Source organism: Electrophorus electricus, chromosome 17 (assembly GCF_013358815.1).
Source record: "Electrophorus electricus isolate fEleEle1 chromosome 17, fEleEle1.pri, whole genome shotgun sequence".
In the NCBI taxonomy this organism is placed as follows: Eukaryota; Metazoa; Chordata; class Actinopteri; order Gymnotiformes; family Gymnotidae; genus Electrophorus; species Electrophorus electricus.
In genome coordinates this window covers 5,291,176-5,309,618 of record NC_049551.1, presented here as the reverse complement: position 1 = coordinate 5,309,618, position 18,443 = coordinate 5,291,176, and the positions used below count along the sequence as shown (strand labels likewise).

Below are 18,443 nucleotides of genomic sequence, written 5' to 3'. Positions count from 1 at the left end.
GCCATAGCCCTGACACTGCACTCTGCCCTTTCATTTCCGGAGGAACACATATGTGAGAATGATGTTCGTGGGTTTCAGCTCAGCATTCAACACCCTAGAACCCTCAAAGGTCGAAATGAAGCTACACACGTTAGGTCTGAACAGCACTCTTTGCAGCTGGATCCTGAACTTCCTGTTGGACCGTCATCAGGTGGTAAGGATGACCTCCTCCTGCCTAACTGTCAGTACAGGAGAATGCCAGGGCTGTGTACTCAGTCCTCTGCATATCCACACACAGCTCCAATATCATCATTAAATTTGTTGACACAACAAGAGTAGGCCTGATCTCAACCTATAGAGAGGTCAGATCAACCTCTCACAACCTCTCACTCAACTTCAAGAAGAACAAGGAGATGATTGTGGAATCCAAGAAGCAGGAAAGTGAACAAATGCCCTTTACCTTCATTGGGACTACAGTAGAGAAGGTCATGGAGCACTCACACAGTTCAGGTTTGGCGTGAACCCCCGCATTCTCATGATTTCTTACACATGCACTGTAGAGAGCATCCTGTGACACTGCATCACCACCTGGTGGAGGAACCTGCTCTGCACTGGACTGGAAATCCCTGCAAACGGGGGTGAGGACAGCTCAACACACCACTAGGGTTAAACTCCCATCATTCCTGTACACCAAACTTTGTCTGAAGAAATCTAAGAGGATCATAAGAAACCCCACTCACCTAGGCCGCAGTATGTTCTCGGTGCTGACGTCCAGCAGACGGTTCAGGAGCAACAAACTAGAACCAGTCGGGTCAGGGACGCTTTCTTTCCACAGGTCATCAGACTGCTGAACTGCTAGTAGTACTTCAGGACGGCCTGTAGTCTCACATATCCCCACTCACATGGACAATCCCACCCTCTCCAATGTAACTCCCAATATGATCCCTTTAACCATGTGCTTTATCACAATGTTAAGTTGAATAGCTTGGAGAATAACATATAATATCTAATGATACTACTGCTACTGTCACTCCAATCACTCTGCACTACTCAGGGGTTTTTGCAATGGTGAACAATATGTATCATGACTGCATGATTAGTGCAAGACGTGTGTATGTGTAGACGTGTGTACAAACATGTCTGTACTTTTCTATCCCTTTGTTCTTAGCAATCTGTATATATCCCCCCCACCCCCCACCAGATTTTGAAAATAGTATATTCACAGAGATATTTGTTAATTTCTGCCAATTTAAGTGGTGTGCATTTAAGCTATTTTGCCCACCTAACTGCCATGTAAGTGTGATTTGACAATACAACTCATTTGATTTGATTTGACATATTTACATGATCTGTTCTTAAATTTTCACTCTGATGTTAATGTTATTTCTCTGTATGTCTCTCTGCTGTTTGTGGGAATTATATTGTTAGAAAAGTGGCAAATGGATTCATAATTGTCAATAATAAAATTTATGATAAATTTGATTTCTTTACTGCCAGACAGACAGATGGGTTGGTTGGCTGGATGGTTGGGTGATTGGGTGATTGGTCACTTTATTAATCCCACATGCAAATTCACTGGTTACAGCAACAGCAGCAATAGAGTGCAAGTAACAAATAATAAAATATACTTCGGCAAAAAATACAGTATATAATTATAGAGTAAGTATGGCTGTATATACACAAGTCTTCTGAGTGATGTAAAGTGTGGTTTTGTATTAGCCACAGTGAAGATGAATGATAAATGCAATAAATGGTGCAAACGGTGCAAATCTGCATGTATGAAACCAGAGATGTCCAGCAAAGCATGTATGACCACTAGTGTCCACCACAAGTTATGGTGGCAATTGTCAAGAATGTTATTAGTGCAGTACAGTGAAGAGCAGGCATATCAATGCAACTGATGACAAATAAGCAACAACGTCCTGTACAATTCCTTGCTACAGCAGAGACGAATGAGCTTGTTTCTAGATGTGATTTATTGGTAAGGATGGATGGTAGTTGGTTCTGTCTACAACCACCACAAAACTGTCCAGTGAGCATCAAATTCTCCAGCTCAAATTCTTCCTTCCCAACATATTGCCACAAAGAAGACAGCACTTGCAACAACGGGCTGGTAGAAGATCTACAGCACCTTGTTGCCGACATTAAAGGACCTGAGCTTCATCACTTCATCCCTTTCACAGTGTACGCAGCCTCTGTGTTGACCTTCTGTTCCAGCCTGTTGCTGAGGTGAACACTAAGGCATTCATAGGTGTCATCCAGCTCAACATCCTGTCATATGATATGTATTGGTCTGCTTGTGGTCCTCCTCTTGCTGAAGTCGAACAACTTGATCTTGGTCACAGTGGCGAGTAGATGGTTCTTCCCACATTTCTCTGTAAAGTTGTTTGCCAGATCACTAGACTCCTCTCTCTGCCCATCCCTGATGCTCCAGTTTCAGTAGCATGATGGGGTCGGAACCCAGACTGAAAAAACTTCATGAATACAGTGTTAATGCAAAAAGCAGCACAGTTGATGTGACACCACTTTGTCTAAGATATTTGCAATAAAGGTTAGATATAGTTTGCACCTGTGATCAAAATAAGCAGTCACTATGCTCCTCAACACAAATGAGTTATTCATGCAGTACTATAAGAATGTGTTTTTAACTGGGCCTTAACTAATTGCACCATTTCACTACATTTTTTTTTTGAGCTTGAAAATTTGTGTTTTGCACCAGTATCTCCACATCCACAGGCAAAAGCGCTTTACAGCTGAGCAGTAACTGTAAAAGCAGACCACAGTGTAGCCTCTACGAATGAAGGTGTGAATCTGCAGTCTCCAGTCTGGGTTGATGTAGGTAGCAGTGACCACATTTGGGTCATTTACAAGAAGCAGAGGAACAACATGAAAAAATAGCTGTTACTGATTTAACAGCTAATAATTTTTACAGAAACAAATTATACACTATTATTCAACTACTCTGTATACTGATCAGCCATGGCATTAAAACCACTTAACTAATATAGCGTAGATCCCCCTCAGGCCACTGAAACAGCTCTGACTCATCAAGGTATAGATGCCACAAGACCTCTGAAGGTGTCATGTGGTATCTAGCACTTAAACAATCAGCATAATTCTTGTAAATTGCATAAATCAGACTCGTTTTTCCAGCACATCCCATGTATGTTCAATCAGATTGAGATCTGGGTAATTTGGAGGCCAAGTTAACACCTTGAACCCACAAGATCTGCCATTTTTGACATATTCTGACCCAGTTGTCCATCCATCACAATATCAGTGTGTAAAGACAGTGCGGCTGAAAATAAAACATTTACCACCACTCAAAGTTTTAAAATTATCTTGTTGCTAAGGTATGGAAGGTGAAGAGTGACAAATTAATAACTACATCTCACATTAAATTCATAATTATATGTGCTTCAATATATACTTCAATAAATATACTTCAACCAATACACACACTTCAGTGCCTTACAGATCATCTATCAGATATCTATAACAATATATTGATCGTGTAGCATTTACTGTAGGATTTCATGTTTCTATATTAAATTGGGGCTGGGCTTTATTTTGGTTGGGTTGTCGTGATTGGGTTACATGTTGGCAGTATTGTAAGTGAATAAAATTATTCAAGCACAAAGTACTCAAAATACCTTAATAGCATAAACAAAAGGCCCAGATGGTTAGTAGCCTTTCGCCCACATTAATTCGCACTCGGCAATTCATGCCACAAATATGACCCTGAAGTAAACAGCCATAGACCTGCTCGCTATAATGATCAAATCACAGTGCTTCCAGTATAGACACCTCCTGGTCAGCCAGAGCAACCTAAACGAAGCCCATGCCCTAGTTTTTTTTTTTTTTTTTTTTTGGCTTTTGATATATTTTCTATTTTAGTCTGTATGCCTTATTCCAGATGTAATGCTTTGAATATTGCACTGATTTGGTGTAGTGAGTTTATTGATTTTAATCTCTCTTTAGTCCCTAGGATTAAATGGGTTGCTAGGATGGATGGGTTGCAGGCCTGCAGTGGGTTGCTGGAATCTACCGTGGTTGCAACGTGTATGCAATGTGTGTGTGTGTGTGTGTGGGGGGGGGGGGGGTCAGGGGGTTTCCAGTAGTGTGTGTGTGCACGTGATATTTTTAATCCCCCACAGGCAACCACTTTCCAGTGTCCGCTGCTAGAAGACAGTGTATACTAATAGAGTGGTTTTACCACTTTTATATGCTTAAGTATTTGGTGGTTGGCTTAATGCTATAAATATTTTTAAGCTTTGATTGGATATAAGCTATGCAATTCATCTTAAAAGCTCAATGTTTAAATAAAATTTGTAATTTGAAAGGCACATTGCTTCTCTTTTATTCACGAACTAAAAGAGCTTGATGCTTGATGTTTAGAGGAAGCCATCTTTTATCTTCTTGGGTCACAAATTGAATAAGTATTACTATCCCTGACATGAGGATTATTATAACAAATGATGGCTGCTCGTCATCCTCAAATGCTAATTGGGGAAAATATGAACTATGAAATGAGCTATGAAATATGTACATACGTTCTTGACCTCTAATATGTTGGCAGGCCAATTAAAGTTCATAAAAAGTTGTTTTCCATTTGTGTGTCCATGTGAAAAGCAAGAACTGTTAGGCTGCTTTGACTCTAGTATGGGTTTTATCAGTTTGATAGCTCAAACATTTTCAAACCACGTATAAACAAACAACCATGAAATTGCTAAACTCTGAGTTTTTTAATCAGAATTGATGAAGACCGTGTTCTGAAATGTATCTGAAGCACACTGTTATATGTGTCAGCAGATACGTATTCTGACTATTGGCATAATGACTGCTGCAGGTGGCTATATGCCTTAATCCAAATGTAATGTTTTGAATATTTTACTGAATTAGTGTAGCAACTCTACTGATTCGAATCTCTCCCTCTTCTAGATTTAGCTGTAGGGTGGATGGGTTATGGTATTGCAGTAGGAGGCTGTAATCTAGACCTTGTTCTTTTGTACTGGGGTTGCATACTGTGGTTGCCACATGTAGCTCTCTCTTTTAGACACATGTACATGCACATGCACTCATACTCATTCATTAACCTGCATGACGCCGCTTGTCTAAATACACACTGATACCTGTGTTAGTAATACGTCTGCTGAGTAATGTTGTGATGCAACTGTTTTGTGTCACATGAACTGTACTGGACAATGCTAGAAGAAGCGTGCTTATACACCACACATACTGAGTTGCACTTATATATAGACACTTTAGGTCAGGGGTGGACATCAACCTGTGCATTTACATTTATTTTGGGTAGTTGGAATTATTAGGAAGGTTTTTTTAGGTTTCTGTTGCCCTTTTGATGGTTTCTTTTTTTGGACACCATCCATGGACCAGGCCCTTACACTTTCTGCACAGCTTGGTCTGCGGAATGTATATGATGCACTTGTGTGACTTTCCATTTTAGAGGGTGGAAGGAAATGGTGTGAATGATCTGTTTTGTTCTCTCTTTTTGCATCCGTCTCTGCAGTCCATAGCTGTCCTGATTAGTCTTGCCATGGTATAGTGCCCAGCTGTGCTGGAGCCATGAAGGCACCAGACTCTGCTGGATTCTGGTCCTGCAGAACCAGAGCTGGCTACCTCTCCCCTAAGCCCTTAAATTGCCCTTTATTTCAGGGGTTTTCAGTCCCAGTCATTACGAACAACTGCTCTACACGGTTTATTGTGTTCCCTGTTCTAGCACACCTGATGCAATACGGTCAATCATGATGCCCGTCGTGAGATGGATGTGCAAGGCAGAGGGACACTAGGACTGAAGGTGAAACCCCCCTGCTCCGTAAAGGGCTCTGGGCCTAATTAGTCCAATATTTACTAAAACGTTTGTGGTAGCCTAGTCCTGCCACTTCTCAATAACCTAATTCTTGTAGCACTTTGAAACAAATGGCTTTCGAGTAAGTGCTTTCGAGTTTTGAACCAGTGAGGCCCCATCGGTTGTATAGCATAGATAGAATATCAGCCTTACAATAGACAATAGACATGTAAAATTAACCATCACATGTCTCCGTAGTTAGCTTGTAGGTGACGGTTGAAGGAAATCCACGAGCGCAGCTTCAGTCGAAGTCTGCATTCAGTCGGAGTCCGCGCTGATAAAATGGTAAGTGCTAATAATAGGAAGGTGTAAAACGAAGAAACAAAAAAAGTGAATTTTATGTTGTGGGTTTAAATCTTTTTAAAGGTACACTGCCTGGCCAAAAAAAAGGTCACACACACTAAAATTTCTTTGGACCGCCTTTAGCTTTGGTTACGGTGTGCATTCGCTGTGGCGTCATTTCCACAAGCTTCCGCAATGTCACAACATTTATTTCTGTCCAGAGTTGCATTAATTTTTCCCCCAAGAGCTTGTATTGATAATGGGAGATTTGGAACACTGCGCAGTCTTCTCCAGCACATCCCAAAGATTCTCAATGTGGTTCAGATCTGGACTCTGTGGTGGCCAATCCATGTGTGAAAATGATGTCTCATGCTCCCTGAATCACTCTTTTACAATTTGAGCCCGATGAATCCTGGCATTGTCATCTTGGAATATGCCCGTGCCATCAAGGAAGAAAAAATCCTTTGATGGAATAATCTGGTTGTTCAGCATATTCAGGTAATCACCTGACCTCATTCTTTGGGCACATAACGTTGCTGAACCTAGACCTGACCAACTGCAGCAACCCCAGATCATAGCACTGCCCCTACAGGCTTGTACGGTAGGCACTAGGCATGATGGGTGCATCACTTCAGCCACCTCTCTTCTTACCCTGATGCGCCCATCACTCTGGAACAGGGTAAATCTGGACTCATCAGACCACATGACCTTCTTCCATTGCTCCAGAGTCCAATCTTTATGCTCCCTAGCAAATTGAAGCCGTTTTTGCCGGTTAGCCTCACTGACAAGTGGTTTTCTTAAGGCTCCACAGCTGTTTAGGCCCAATCCCTTGAGTTCCTTTCGCGTTGTGTGTGTGGAAATGCTCTTACTTTCACTACATATCCCTGAGTTCTCCTGTTGTGTTTCTACGATTTGATTTCACCACATTTAAGTGATCACCGATCACGATCATTCGAGATTTTTTCTGGACCACATTCCTTCATTGAAGATGATGTTGCCCCACTGTCCTTCCACTTTAATAATGCGTTGGACGGTTCGTAACCTGAATTTAGTAGTTTCAGCACTCTCCTTAGATGCTTTCTCTGCTTGATGCATACCAATAATTTGACCCCTCTGAAACAGATTAACATCTTTTCCACGACCACAGGAAGTGTCTGTTGACATGGTTGTTTAACAAATGAGAAGCTACTCACTGCATCAGTTAGAGTTAAATAACTTGTTGCCAGCTGAAACATACTCACCCATGCAGTAATTATCCAATGGGAGGCTCTTACCTATTTGCTTACTTAAATCCAGGTGGTGACCTTTTTTTTTTTTGGCCGGGCAGTTTATTTTAATAGGAATATTTTATATGTGACATTTAATCTGCTACAACCATATTTGTTTTTGATGAAATACAAAGACAGAAAAATCAGTCATGTGGCTTTTTTTTGTATTTTTTAGTTTAAAAACTTTTTTTTAATTACAGACAAGTTTAAGAAAAATTTCAGTTTTTTCTTTCAGGTAATGCACTTATTTCAAGTTCTGTTATTGTCATATAATATGTTATTGTCATATAATATTGTCATATAATAGCCTAGTACATTTTAAGACCTTAAAAAATTACTTTTGGGGGGTCCAGCTAATACATTAAATATTTGCTATTTATATGATTACCTACAGTATATGAGTCCTATATGAATCATACTTACAACTGTGATACTGTAGCCCCCAGCCACTGAAGATGTGTACTCAAAGCAGCACCCCACCTCCACCTTGCTGGTGTCTGAGTCGAAGTGGAGCTCTGTGCCTGTTACTGATCAAGCCATGGGCCCATCCACCTTTCAGTGTTCTTTACTTTGACCATGTCTATAAGTACTGAACACCTTGTACTTCTGGGCACTCCAGGTAGGTTGCAGTTCTGGTATATGACAGCACTAGTGGATTAGGGGGTTCCTGGTCGCTTCACGTTTGATTTCACTGGACAACAACAAAAATGCTTATGAGTTAATAAGGTTCAATTCTTAATGATTTTAACGTCCTAAACGCAGATATAACCATGAAAATTTGTTATTGGCTCTCATTTTATCGATAACTCCATGGGATCCATAAGAGACATTGTATTAGGTCCAGGTATAAGATGAAAATTTTTAATAATTTAAAATACTGAGAAATATTGCATCATATTGTATCAGATCATGATGATCATACCCAGGATGGTCTATTGCATCACTGTCTGATGCCAGATTACGCAATCGCTGACGGAAGATTACGCAATAGGGAGATATATAAAGCAAGACACCATAGGACGAGCGATTTATTTCTGCTACTTCTTGTGCTAAACGTCATGTTAGATGTAAATTCAGCTGCGTTAGGTTAAATGTAATTCCAGCTGCGTTATAAACACTACTGAAGTGATTCAGATAGTGTCAATCAACACGTATCAATGCCTCATATCTGTATCAATATTGCGGACAATTTTTGTTACATTTGTGGGGAAGTGACTTTTGCAAATCAGAAGAAGGACATTGCTTCAAATGCAAAAGTGAAGAAGGCATATCATCTGTATTTCGGATGCCAGATCGGCGACCAGGACCAGTCCTCGGCCCCACACATATGTTGTCGTACGTGTGCAACACATCTGTCACAGTGGATGAATGGAAAAAGAAAGTTGATGCTCTTTGCCATTCTGATGGTTTGGAGGGAGCCCAGCAATCACATAACTGACTGCTACTTCTGCATGGTGCCTCCTGTTTCTGGAGGCATTACAAAGAAGAAGAAGTGGGCAATAGCGTATCCAAATATACCTTCTGTTATCCGATCTGTTCTGCATGGCGAAGGACTTTCTGTTCCCGAACCTCTGACAGAAGTTTCTAATGATCCTTCAGACGATGACGATGGAGACGAAATGACTCTGGAGTTTCCTGGACCTTCGACGTTGGATGATCATCAGGAAACTGATCATGACTTCAGTCAAGGTGCATCATCTGCGCCACACAGAATAACGCAGGAAGAATTGAACGATCTCGTTCGTGATCTGGAGCTGTCCAAGAGCAAAGCAGAATTACTAGGCTCAAGACTTCAGCAATGGAATCTTCTTCAGGAAAATGTATGGGTGACATTGTATCAAAAGCGGCATCTGCAGTTAGAGCCTTTCTTCAGAAAGGTAGATAAGCTTGTGTTATGCTCTGACGTCAATAGCTTGTTGAATGCCCTTGGAATCCAACATGACCCACAAGAATGGGGATTGTTTATAGATTCTTCAAAAATGAGTCTCAAGGCAGTATTGCTGCATTATGGAAATCGTCTTCCATCTATTCCAGTCGGACACGCTGTGGATATGAAAGGGACATATCATAACATGAAGCAGCTGCTGGATTGTCTTGAATACAGCAAGTATGGCTGGCATATCTGTTCTGACCTTAAGGTAGTCACTCTGTTGATGGGTCTGCAGCTGGGATATACACAGTACTGCTGTGTCCTATGTGAATGGGACAGCAGAGCATGTTCTTTGCACTATGTGAAGAAAGACTGGCCCCTGAGGAAGTCTCTGAAGATTGGAGAGAAGAATGTGCAGCATTCAGCACTTGCAGAACCGGACAAAATACTTCTACCACCCCTACACATCAAACACGGTTTGATGAAGAACTTGGTAAAAGCCATGGATCGGAATGGATCAGCATTTAAATTCCTGTCTGAAAAATTCCCTCGGATCAGCGAAGCAAAAATTAAAGAGGGAATTTTTGTGGGTCCTCAGATCCGTCAACTCTTCATAGACTATCTGCTTAAGGGTGACGAGAAAAAGGCTTGTGATGCATTTCGTCTGGTGTCAACTAACTTCCTTGGGATTGTCAGGGCTGGAAACTACAAAGAATTGGTTAAAGACATGTTGTCAATGTATCACAAACTTGGATCGACAATGTCCTTAAAGATCCATTTCCTTCATTCCCATTTGGAATTTTTCCCTGAAAACTGCAGCATGGTGAGTGACGAGCTTGGCGAACGCTTTCATCAGGACATTTCAACATTTGAGAAAAGATACCAGGGGAAGTGGTCCACTTCTATGTTGACTGATTACTGTTGGACACTAGTCAGAGATGATCCTGAGCAGGTCCACAAACGACAGGCAAAGCAAAGTCACAAATAGACAGGACTTCTGTTACAGTATGTGTTATTTCATAATTTTTCTAATGCATAAAAAACTGTGAATTTCTAAGAAACAGTAGCCAAGTCAGCATTTCTATTGTCAAATTTGTGCTCAGCACCTTCAACTTAATTAAAATTGGCTAATTTTATCTCAGAAGCATGCCTTTTGTAAAAATTTGTTGTCCAGTGTTTTTAGCAGTTATTTGGCGTCTTTTTTCTCAAGACGTTTCCTATTGACTATTTGCAACAACGCTTTTGATGGTTCTGTGATCACACTCCAGTATCTTGGCAATTTTAAGAGTGCTGCATCCCTCTGAAAGACTTTTTACAATTTTTGACTTTTCAGTGACAGTTAAATATCTTGCCATTTTCCCAGCGGTTAAAGAAGCTACCTAATAATTATGCACACCTTAATATAGAGTGTTGATCTCCTTAGGCCACACCCTCCCTCATTACACAAATGCACATCACCTGATGTGCTTAAATCCAATAAGCATTCGAGTTTATACAGCTTGGAGTTTGAAAATATGCAGAAAAATGATGATATGATTAAAATACTCTCTTGCCTAATAATTGTGCACACAGTGTAAAAGTTAATGTTGATTGCCTTTATCATATCCCTTACACACAATAATGACTCTGAGTCTACAACTCTATGATTTTATCAAACCTCTGCCTTTAGCATCTGTCTTTGGAGTCTTTGGAGTGTGCATAAACCAACCTGAAGATATGGGAACGGCCTGTGAAAGAAATTAATTGATACCAGAAACATAGCACAGAAATTGAGTATAGCTAAAGCAACAATCCGGAATGTTAAGAGAAAAAAAATGTATTTAACCATCAGCCAACTTTTATACTGAAGAAAACAATAGAAATGGTTGTGAACACCTAAAAACAAAGGTGTTATTAAAGTTACCTGAAATCTTCAGACTACAAGAGCAATCTAATCTCAACCACAAGACCAACATTTTTATAAGATCTAAACTTGTGGACTGAGACTATGTACAGAGAAGGTGCTGAAAAACTATAATACCGCCAACACAATGGAAACAGAAACTAATGTCAATGGATATATATTTCCTGGGAAATATATAGACAATTTAAATAATGAATGATGCTAGATGCTACATAATTAAAGGAATGTCTGTCTACATGGCATTTCCTAATGCACTCGTACTGTGTCAATCTTCAGCACATCCAGTCGTGTCTGTGACATGCGTGAAGGGACCGGACGGCTCTTTCCCAAAGCTCCTGCTCTGCATTGCTGAGGGCTTTTACCCTGCTGCTCTGGAACAGGCCTGGATCAGACATGGAGAATATATCACTTACCTGAATACTTCGCACACACTCACAAACAGACAATACCTGAACACCTCTGACATCCACTGGAACTACAGTATCAATGCAGATGGATCCTACAGACTCATGTCATATCTTCAGCTGCCGTCACGCACACCTGAACATTCTGTTTACTGCTGCTGGTTGAATCATACATCTCTGAGTCAGCCTGCCACTGTTAATGTAACTTCCACTTGCTGCTGTGAAAGTAGAGATAACAGGTATGAATTTATAATCCAATGTCACTTGAATGCAACTCATGCACACCATGTGTCTGATAACTGTTAGTTACTTCAGTTATCAGACACACGATGCCTGTTTGTTTTATGGAATGTAATTAACAATGTTCAGTTTCTGATTTGCTAACGCCGGCGTTCCTCTTGTCAATTCTTTGGATTCACAGCAATACTTGTCTTTATCCAGTTATGATTGTAGTTGTGCTAATTGGCTTAGCTATGATTTTTGGAGTTCATTGGCCATGCCCCAGTAAGTCTGTCTTTCAATATCACAGCATTTTAATTTGTCACACAGTGTTATTCCCAACTGTCTTGTGGTGCCTGTGTGGATTGTTGTAATTATGTACATATCCTTTTGCTCTTTTGTATGAAAGCAAATTAATGATCACTCAATATGCAAACAAAGACACAGGCATTAAGAAAGACTGCTTAAAGCATGTCCCATTAGCCATTAATACGCCATATATTGTACATATATTGATGGTAAATTGTTTTGGCATTAAGTAAATAATGAACACCATATCAAGTATATTTCTGCCAAAGTCTTTGGAGCAATGTAATCATGAGTTGAATTCCTAACTCTGTACCTTAGTGACTAATTTTAATTGACTAACTACTTCAAATTGTTGAATTTCAGAAATACATTCAGTCTGGTCTCCTATTGATGGGATTAAATTGTCTGAACCTGTCTCACTCTCTCAGGTACAGTTCCAGATGAGTATTCCGTACTCTCTCGGGTGGAGTTCCATGCAGTGTCAGCAGTAGAGGTCTCCACACAGACGCCAGCCTAATCCAGTACCAACAACATGGCCTGCTGGAAATCCCACCACTGCAGAGTCTGAGATTTCCATTTTAGCTCCTGTCATTCTTTTTAATTTTCAGAGTCATTCTTCAATTAAAATATTTTACATTTTGTCAAGTGTTTTCAGAATTTTGTCTTTTTTTATATCAGTTATGTAGAAGAAACCACGTAGTAAGACAAGATAAAATATCCAATATTAGCCTTTAAAAAACTATGATGATTTTTACAGCTAAAATGTTTCATATTCTGTTTCTTAAACGCTAATTTTACAGTGAGATTATGTAACATGACTTTTTTTTTGCTGCTACTTAATAATTTTACATATTCTTCACCCCACTTGTCAAAAGAGAGCATTTTTACAGTTAAATCTTTCATCACCATCGACACAAAAGAAGTGTCTTTGCCCCCATTCACTTCCTGTGCTCTCATGAATGTGGTCTTGCAACAACTTCACCCCCCTAAGGCCGTCAGCCCTTAATCTTGTGGTTGTGCTCCTATATTTCATTTCTCTCTCAACACATCTGTCATGAGAAGAAATGACAATAAAGTTGTCTTTGACATGTAAACATGCCATTACTAATCATGCCTTATTAAGTCACATATTTGTCACTGCAGTCTGAAGGAAATATTTGTCTTGTTTTCACTTCTGGTAGCGCTTGTACCATTCTTCATTTAGTGTCATTTAGTTTCTATTTTTAAACCTAGGAATTACTCCACCTGCACTTCCTGTGCATATGTTAAAGCAAGAGAGATGAAAGTTAGACTTCATAAAAGAAAAAAAAAAAAATGAGTGGAAAAAAATTCGTTAGTAACCCCCAGTAAATGAAATAATCTAAAAAATTCCAATTTATTTCATATACAGAATCAATTGACACTATAAATAAAATGAATGCTGCTATATTCCATCTTAGATTATGTATACTACAGCTCTGTGAATCTACTTATGGGCTTTCTACCAGTAAAACTGGAGGATCGTCATTTCTACAACATGCCCTTTGCTGGTTAAAGTTCTTCCCTGTGGTTTAACCCCAAATACAGTATCATGTAAGGACTCAAATCAGAATATACAATTTGCTTTTGATAAAAAAAAAAAATTTCAATTCTACCTTCTCTTTTGGGCATGCTAATAAAAATAAATATTTGTTGTCCTCGCTAAGAAATGGCATCAACATGGATCTAAAACACAGTTACTGAAGTTGTAAAGAAACTGCTGGTGATGGCATTTCAGAAAGAGGAAACCGAGACCACAGACCTGCTTGAAAACCCGAGAGTTGCCTTCACTTCACGCTGTATGTGACAAAGCTTACCAAAAGCATCTGTCATCTTCAGCAGGGGATGGTGAGAAAGATTCTTGTATCATTATGTAATATTAGGGTTGTGCATTATATGAACTGCCTATATTACATATATGTCTGATGTTGCAAATGTTTTTTCAAGCCCCATGTATGACTTACTGGTTTGTAATAGTGTACTATTTAGTGTGATCGTTTTATAAGTTATTGTAGTCATCAATGATGTTTACCATATTTATCATATAATTCTAGGAGAGAATAAAGACTTTCAAATATGCTATACATTTTCTCCTTCTAGACATTTGTAAGGTGTTCCTGTTTGGTCTGTCCTATATGGATGATTGTGACTTTTCTTCCAGGTAACAAATTTGTTTCACTCCCTATTCATAAGAAAAACGATATAATTTAATTGAAGTATTTATATAATAACTAAAAAGACGTTTATCATTGTATAGTCACACACACAGCCTTAGTAAAGAATACAATATCATAAATTCAAATATTTTGTTTCACTGCACATTTTACAGGATATGGGTTATACATATAGACAAATACCTCTGTTTTTCTGAACTGCTTTTTTCAGCTGTGAAAACAGAGAGCACTGTACCAAATGCGGCTCAGGTTCACACGGTTCATCAGCAAATGTCTGCTACAATCAGCTGTCCTTACAACAGATCAAATGACACTCTATATTTAAGAGTAATTCTGGCCAGAAATCACACACTGTGCTCATATGTAAATCTGCATAACATTTGGAAAAAGCAATCATGTACAGACAACACCAGATTGATATGGATTACAGAAACAAAGGAAATATCATTTGAGCTGTTAAATCTCCACATAAATAACTCTGGTTTTTACACCTGTACTGTGGACAGACATGTACCACCTCCTACAAAGTGTCTGGGAGTCACAAAAATATTCATTCTTGTCATAGGTAAGAACACTTCCTCTAAACCTTATATTATTACCTACAGTATATGAGTCCTATATAATTATGTTTATCTTTTATTTCTGGGTTATCTTAGCCGTAAATATCTTAGGAATGCATCACTCATTTTATGCTCAGTCCTGATGTTAGGTGAAAAAAGTTAAATAAGTAATATACACTGTGTATATAATTATTAGACAAGTTGTATTTTTGAGGATTCATTTTGTTATTGAGCAAATATAGTGCTCCCGGTCAATCCAAAGTGTTAATAAACCTCAAACAAGAATATTCAAGAAAATAAATGAGAGGTTTTGGCTGCCAGGAGAATATCTATGTGTGCATAATTATCGGGCAACTATTAGTGTGCAGAATTATTATGCAACTAAATGAAAAACAGTAATTTTATCATATCACTTGTATTTTCATCTGTTAAACAACTCAATTTACAAATAAACATTGGACATTAAAAAAAATAAACAAATAAAAAATCAGTGACCAATATAGCCACCCTTCTTTTCTTAATCTGGTGACGATCTACTTTTTGTGCAGCAGAAACCACAGCCTCTCAGACAAAGTTTAGAGAGTTCCTTCACCATGAATCTCCCATTTAAGAAGGGTGCACAAGTTGTCAATTATTATTTCAACTTTCAGGCCTTTACTGCCTAACCATGCAGTGGAGTATTTCAGTGCTTGCGATGGAGCATTGTCCTGCATAAAAAGCATAGTCTTCTTTTTGCAAGATGCAGACTTTTTTCTGTACCACTGCTTGAAGAAAGTGTCTTCTAAAAGCTGGCAGTAAGTTAGGGAGCCGATTTTGAGTCCACCTTCAACCCAAAATGGTCCAACTAGCTCATCTTTAATAATACCAGCTCTTAGTAACACCCCACCTCCACCTTGCTGGTGTCTGAGTTGAAGTGGAGCTCTGTGCCTGTTACTGATCAAGCCATGGGCCCATCCACCTTTCAGTGTTCTTTACTTTGACCATGTCTATAAGTACTGAACACCTTGTACTTCTGGGCACTCCAGGTAGGTTGCAGTTCTGGTATATGACAGCACTAGTGGATTAGGGGGTTCCTGGTCACTTCACGTTTGATTTTTAGCAGTTAATTGGTGTCTTTTTTTCTCAACACGTTTCCTGTTGACTATTTGCAACAACATTTTTGATAGTTCTGTGATCACGCTCCAGTATCTTAGCAATTTTAAGAGGGCTGCATCCCTCTGAAAGACCTTTTACAATTTTTGACTTTTCAGTGAGTTAAATATCTTGCCATTTTCCCAGCGGTTAAAGAAAAATAATACCTACTAATTTATAATTTATAATAATAATAAAAAATAATACCTAATAATTATGCACACCTTAATATAGAGTGTTGATCTCCTTAGGCCACACCCTCCCTCATTACACAAATGCACATCACCTGATGTGCTTAAATCCAATAAGCATTCGAGTTTATACAGCTTGGAGTTTGAAAATATGCAGAAAAATGATGATATGGTTAAAATACTCTCTTGCCTAATAATTGTGCACACAGTGTAAAAGTTAATGTTGATTGCCTTTATCATATCCCTTACACACAATAATGACTCTGAGTCTACAACTCTATGATTTTATCAAACCTCTGCCTTTAGCATCTGTCTTTGGAGTCTTTGGAGTGTGCATAAACCAACCTGAAGATATGGGAACGGCCTGTGAAAGAAATTCATTGATACCAGAAACATAGCACAGAAATTGAGTATAGCTAAAGCAACAATCCGGAATGTTAAGAGAAAAAAAATGTATTTAACCATCAGCCAACTTTTATACTGAAGAAAACAATAGAAATGGTTGTGAACACCTAAAAACAAAGGTGTTATTAAAGTTACCTGAAATCTTCAGACTACAAGAGCAATCTAATCTCAACCACAAGACCAACATTTTTATAAGATCTAAACTTGTGGACTGAGACTATGTACAGAGAAGGTGCTGAAAAACTATAATACCGCCAACACAATGGAAACAGAAACTAATGTCAATGGATATATATTTCCTGGGAAATATATAGACAATTTAAATAATGAATGATGCTAGATGCTACATAATTAAAGGAATGTCTGTCTACATGGCATTTCCTAATGCACTCGTACTGTGTCAATCTTCAGCACATCCAGTCGTGTCTGTGACATGCGTGAAGGGACCGGACGGCTCTTTCCCAAAGCTCCTGCTCTGCATTGCTGAGGGCTTTTACCCTGCTGCTCTGGAACAGGCCTGGATCAGAGATGGAGAATATATCACTTACCTGAATACTTCACACACACTCACAAACAGACAATACCTGAACACCTCTGACATCCACTGGAACTACAGTATCAATGCAGATGGATCCTACAGACTCATGTCATATCTTCAGCTGCCGTCACACACACCTGAACACTCTGTTTACTGCTCGGTGAATCACATGTCCCTGAGTCAGCCTGTCACTGTTAACATATCTTCCATTGCCTGCTTTGAAGGAGATGTCTGGTGGAGAGGTAAGAAATTTCAGTTACAATTTAGTCTTCTTTTAGCTTCTTGAACATTGCTGCAATATTCCATACTGTTAACGCATTTGCAAATATGATTTTTTTTTCAGATGCATTTATAATAGTTGCAGGCATCAGCTGTGCAGTGACGATTGCTTTTATCCTTGCAGTCTGTTGTCACCATCTCAGTACGTTTCACTAGTGCATCTCTTACATGCTTTCTCTAATTTCAGTTTCAGTTAAGATCATTACATGTTTCTGCTATAAATTAAAACAATATCAATAATAAATAAATAGTGGCCAGCTCCCCTGTAAAATATCTCATATTTACAAAGGATCTTCACATAAGATAATGTTTCTGAATTTATGGAAAATTTATGGAAATGTATGGAAAACTGTTTATAACCCAGCCATCCTGTTTAAAGGAACATAGTGAATACTGATGCAGTATGCCTTTGCAGGGTGGTCCTGCTCACGATCTTCTAGAGGAGATCTGCCCCCACATGTGCCTACATCCCCCTCTCAAATGCAGATCGAGTTGTACTCAACACTGGGGAACCATCAGCCAGTTCCATGCCAGTCCAGTACAAACCATACTAGAACTCCCACTTTCTCACAACGATGGACTCCTACCAATCCAGCATTTCATAGTGCATGACTGATCAGCTGATCTAAAGCAAATCACATCCGAGGTCATCATATTCTACATTCTACAGTAACTAGAGTTTAGTGGGCTTGTGTCTAGTGTAAACTTAGTAAATGTAAATTATATATATTCAAGATGAGATCTCGCCACTGGATGTTTAACATTTATGTTCACTAGCCCACCTAATTGCAATAAACCATGACAAGTTGTCAGTAAAATCAAATGCATACAAAATGTTGTGCAGTTCATCAGTCAGTGTTTCTAAGTACTTGCCAGTCTCCAATACGAGCATGATTATTAATCGATGAAGGTGAATTCTTGTCAATGCCAGTCGTGACTATTCCTAATTCTTAATTAAAGTAGGGTTCCAAGCACAGTGCTCATAGTGCTTGGACCCCAATAAATTGAGGGGATTCAAGTAAGATAACGTACTTCATAAACTAGCCC

The 18,443-nt window shown here is 39.0% G+C and overlaps 1 protein-coding gene across 1 annotated transcript; it reads left to right on the top strand.

The window, feature by feature from the left end:
• The first annotated feature begins 13,909 nt into the window (after positions 1-13,909).
• Positions 13,910-18,435, top strand: LOC113581684. The gene is made up of 6 exons (XM_035535818.1): positions 13,910-13,966; positions 14,219-14,279; positions 14,799-14,857; positions 16,991-17,359; positions 17,461-17,538; positions 17,812-18,435. The coding sequence occupies exons 2-6, from the start codon at positions 14,254-14,256 to the stop codon at positions 18,006-18,008; spliced, it is 729 nt and encodes a 242-aa protein (XP_035391711.1). The 5' UTR covers positions 13,910-13,966; positions 14,219-14,253; the 3' UTR covers positions 18,009-18,435.
• The last annotated feature ends 8 nt before the right edge of the window (positions 18,436-18,443 follow it).

Excerpts from the sequence above, each read along its gene's own strand:
- LOC113581684 (XM_035535818.1), top strand. The coding sequence starts at position 14,254 with ATGGATGATTGTGACTTTTCTTCCAG. Across the intron at positions 14,280-14,798 it reads GATTGTGACTTTTCTTCCAG|ACATGTACCACCTCCTACAA; the intron begins GTAACAAATTTG and ends TACTGTGGACAG. Across the intron at positions 17,539-17,811 it reads AGTCTGTTGTCACCATCTCA|GGTGGTCCTGCTCACGATCT; the intron begins GTACGTTTCACT and ends ATGCCTTTGCAG.